General features: G+C 38.9%; 1 protein-coding gene across 1 annotated transcript; it reads right to left on the reverse strand.

The window, feature by feature from the left end:
* Window positions 1–248: 248 nt before the first annotated feature.
* On the reverse strand, window positions 249–2,593 carry LOC132547811 (uncharacterized). Its single transcript, XM_060211614.1, has 3 exons — window positions 2,319–2,593; window positions 1,276–2,068; window positions 249–896 (listed from the first exon to the last, which is right to left on the reverse strand). The coding sequence occupies exons 1-3, from the start codon at window positions 2,591–2,593 to the stop codon at window positions 249–251; spliced, it is 1,716 nt and encodes a 571-aa protein (XP_060067597.1).
* Window positions 2,594–3,091: the final 498 nt, after the last annotated feature.

Consider the following 3,091-nt stretch of genomic DNA (forward strand, 5'->3'; position numbering starts at 1 on the left):
AACCAATTATAAGATTAGGATATTTTCTACTCTTCGTTAATGCTAAGTAATTTTAAGGTATATTTCTAAATTATAGTCTCATTTTGAAGAAATAAATATTTTATAAAGTTTCAAATTTTAATAAATTTGTTTACTTCATTATCGAAATAAGTTTAATAAAAGCCGTGATATACCTGTTGAGACCTGTCAATAATAACTCAGCTTATGCTGTAGTGCTGTGACGTAACGGAATAGTGTTAACAGACCCCTTAATTGTCTAACTCTATCTCAACAGTTTCTTTTTGTGCGGGAGACAAGCGCCTAGCTGGTAGTTTGATAGGTATTTGACCACCTGTGTCTATTTCATGTTCAACTACACTTGTCTGACCTAACTTCCCATCGGGGCTCATAAAAATGTCCTGGTATTCTGAAACTAAATTTCTGACATTTTGTTTTTGGTATAGAGAGAGTTTAGGTGAAACATTTTCTACCAAGTTGACCAAGTGTTCTGGGAGCTGCTGATTAGTGTCTGCCCTACTGCCAATGGTATGAACTGCACCTACGGAGTTTAATTTTCCTACAATTGTGTTTTCACTGAGACCAACCCCTTTTTGTCCCAAGTTGAGTACAGAGAGAGTTATCTCTTGGTTACAAGGGTCCACAAGGGTCTTAGCCATTAACAATCCCTGGATGATTACGTAAGCTGTGGGCTCTACCAAACCCTGAGTTTCTCTTACACCTGAATCCTGTAGAACTCCATCTACATAGGCCTTGAGTAGGAACTCAGAATTTGGGGGTATTTTTACTGTATCTTTAACTCTTATGCGAGCACAACCAGTATAACCGTCAGTGGCTAAATCTACTTTCTGTCCCGCCAATTTAATGGTTTTGTCTAAGAAATTAATCTCACCACCATGCTTAGAGAGGAAATCTATACCAAGGATGCCATTTAATTTATCCAACTTAGCTACAATGGCTCATAAACTAAACGACCGATTTTCATTTTAAACACTGCTTTACCCTGTACTTGTAGCTCATTACCAGAAGCAGAGAACAACATGATATTAACAGGATTTAATTTTGGCCGTCTGTCTTCAGGAAGTAAAAAATACATTTCAGTAGTAAAGATTGTAACTGAAGACCCAGAATCTATTAAATATCTGGAAGTTCTACCCATTACAGAACCATCTAGAAAAAGGCAATCGGAGACAAAAGAATTTATGCTAATCTTAGTTTTAAGCCCTTTGGAGAAATTATGTTTTGACTCGTCATTGATTCCCGTACAATCTGTCAAACGGTCGAGCCCACGCTTGACCTCTCCATGTTTTTTGGAACAGTTGAGTTGGGCTCTACCTCTTTTTGACAATTTCTCTTTATGTGTCCTATCTCTCCACATTTGTAACACCTTTTGTATCTTGGGTTATCTCCCCTTGTTTGAGCTAATTGTTTGCCTAGCTTTTCAAATCCCTCCAGCAACAGAGAGGCTAAATCTCTTTCATGCTCATGGGAACCCTGGGGCTCACTATCCCTAAATGCATGTACATGGGCCTGATCTGTTTCTATATATGTCTTAGGTTTGCGTATGGTAACTTGTTCATTTTCAAAGGCTTCAAATTCAATAGCTGCTGTGATTGCCGCTTCTAAAGTTGTAGGGTGTTTAAATTGTACATGTTTCCTTAGCTCAAAACTGCCTATTCCCATAATGAATTGGTCAATAACAGTAATTTCTCTGGCACTACCAACCAAATCAGGAAAAGCTAAAGCTGCTAGCCTGCGAAGTTCCTGTCCATAGTCTACCAGCGATTCAGTATCTCTCCGACTCCTGCACTTTAATTGACACCCATAGGCAATGTCTCTACCCGGGGGATCAAATCTCCCAATGAGAAAAGATTTCACTTTTTCATAGTCTTTAGAGTGTCCAAGTGTTAAATCGGATAATACCCTTTGAGCTGACCCCCTTAAGGACATTATTAATTGTTGAGCTTTTTCCTCAGAAGACCAATTATTCCATTCAGCTACTTGCTCAAAGTGAATGGTGTATTCCTTGAAATCTGTGGTACCATCAAAAGTCTGGGGTTCTTTTTGTTTCCTGTTTTATTTTACTGGTATCTGTACTAGCTACATCAGAAAAATTAAAACTAGGAATATGAGACCGGCAGCATTGTTTATGCTCATGGGTCTGACTAGGGTGTGGAGTACTGCTAAGAATGCTAGGTGGAGTACTAGTGTTAAATTCACTCTCCATATCAACCACGTCAGTCTCAATATCTACAGGATGTGAATAAAATTGGTTTTGAGACGACCCCTCAACAGCTGAATACACATCGTTTGACCCTGACCTTGTAGACGCGTGCGGAATGTCGCGTGTACGCGGGTGTGGATTGGAATGGTCAACACGGGCACCTGTTGTTACTGGAGTGTGTCTGTGTAATTCTAAATCTGTACTGTTTTGAATAGGAGGTATCCTATCATCATGTTCATCCGCATCTTGTGAAAAACTGACATTATAAGTGGGTTTGGGACTACGTAATGACCGACGTGAGGACCTACGACTAGTGTTAGCCTGTTCAGTTTCAACAGTGATAGTTGAGTGTCTGGACTGACCTGTAGCCATTATAACAGTGATAAATATCACACAAAATCAAAGAACAGATTACACAGAGTTGGTTCACGGCACCAGTGTATAAGTATTAAATTCGTCACAGTACACAGGTACTTCTGACAGAGTGATCGTATAGTGGAATATTTTCTAGTTCGTCTTCTCTGTGGTTCTGTCTTATTATTCCATGGCTACAGACCAATAACTCGAAGACAGGAATAAAAGTTAGACTTTATTAGTTACAACAGACAAATAAACATGGAGATATTTACAATGATGAACAAGATACACCGGCTCCGACGACGGCTATGACTTTACTTGGTTACACTACCAGTAAATTCTTACTATCATAAAAAACTGCCACCCAGTTGCCCAACCCTGGGATATGTAACACTACCGTAAACCCTAACAGAACATAATAATAACTTTAAGCAACTGCCTTCTAAGGTAAAATACCATCCAACCCGAGGTATAAAATACTGTCATAAATCATACATAGTGTTATAAACCACT

The sequence above is a fragment of the Ylistrum balloti genome, unplaced genomic scaffold, assembly GCF_031769215.1.
Source record: "Ylistrum balloti isolate Yb309-2 unplaced genomic scaffold, AGI_CSIRO_Ybal_v1 Utg369980, whole genome shotgun sequence".
NCBI lineage: Eukaryota > Metazoa > Mollusca > Bivalvia > Pectinida > Pectinidae > Ylistrum > Ylistrum balloti.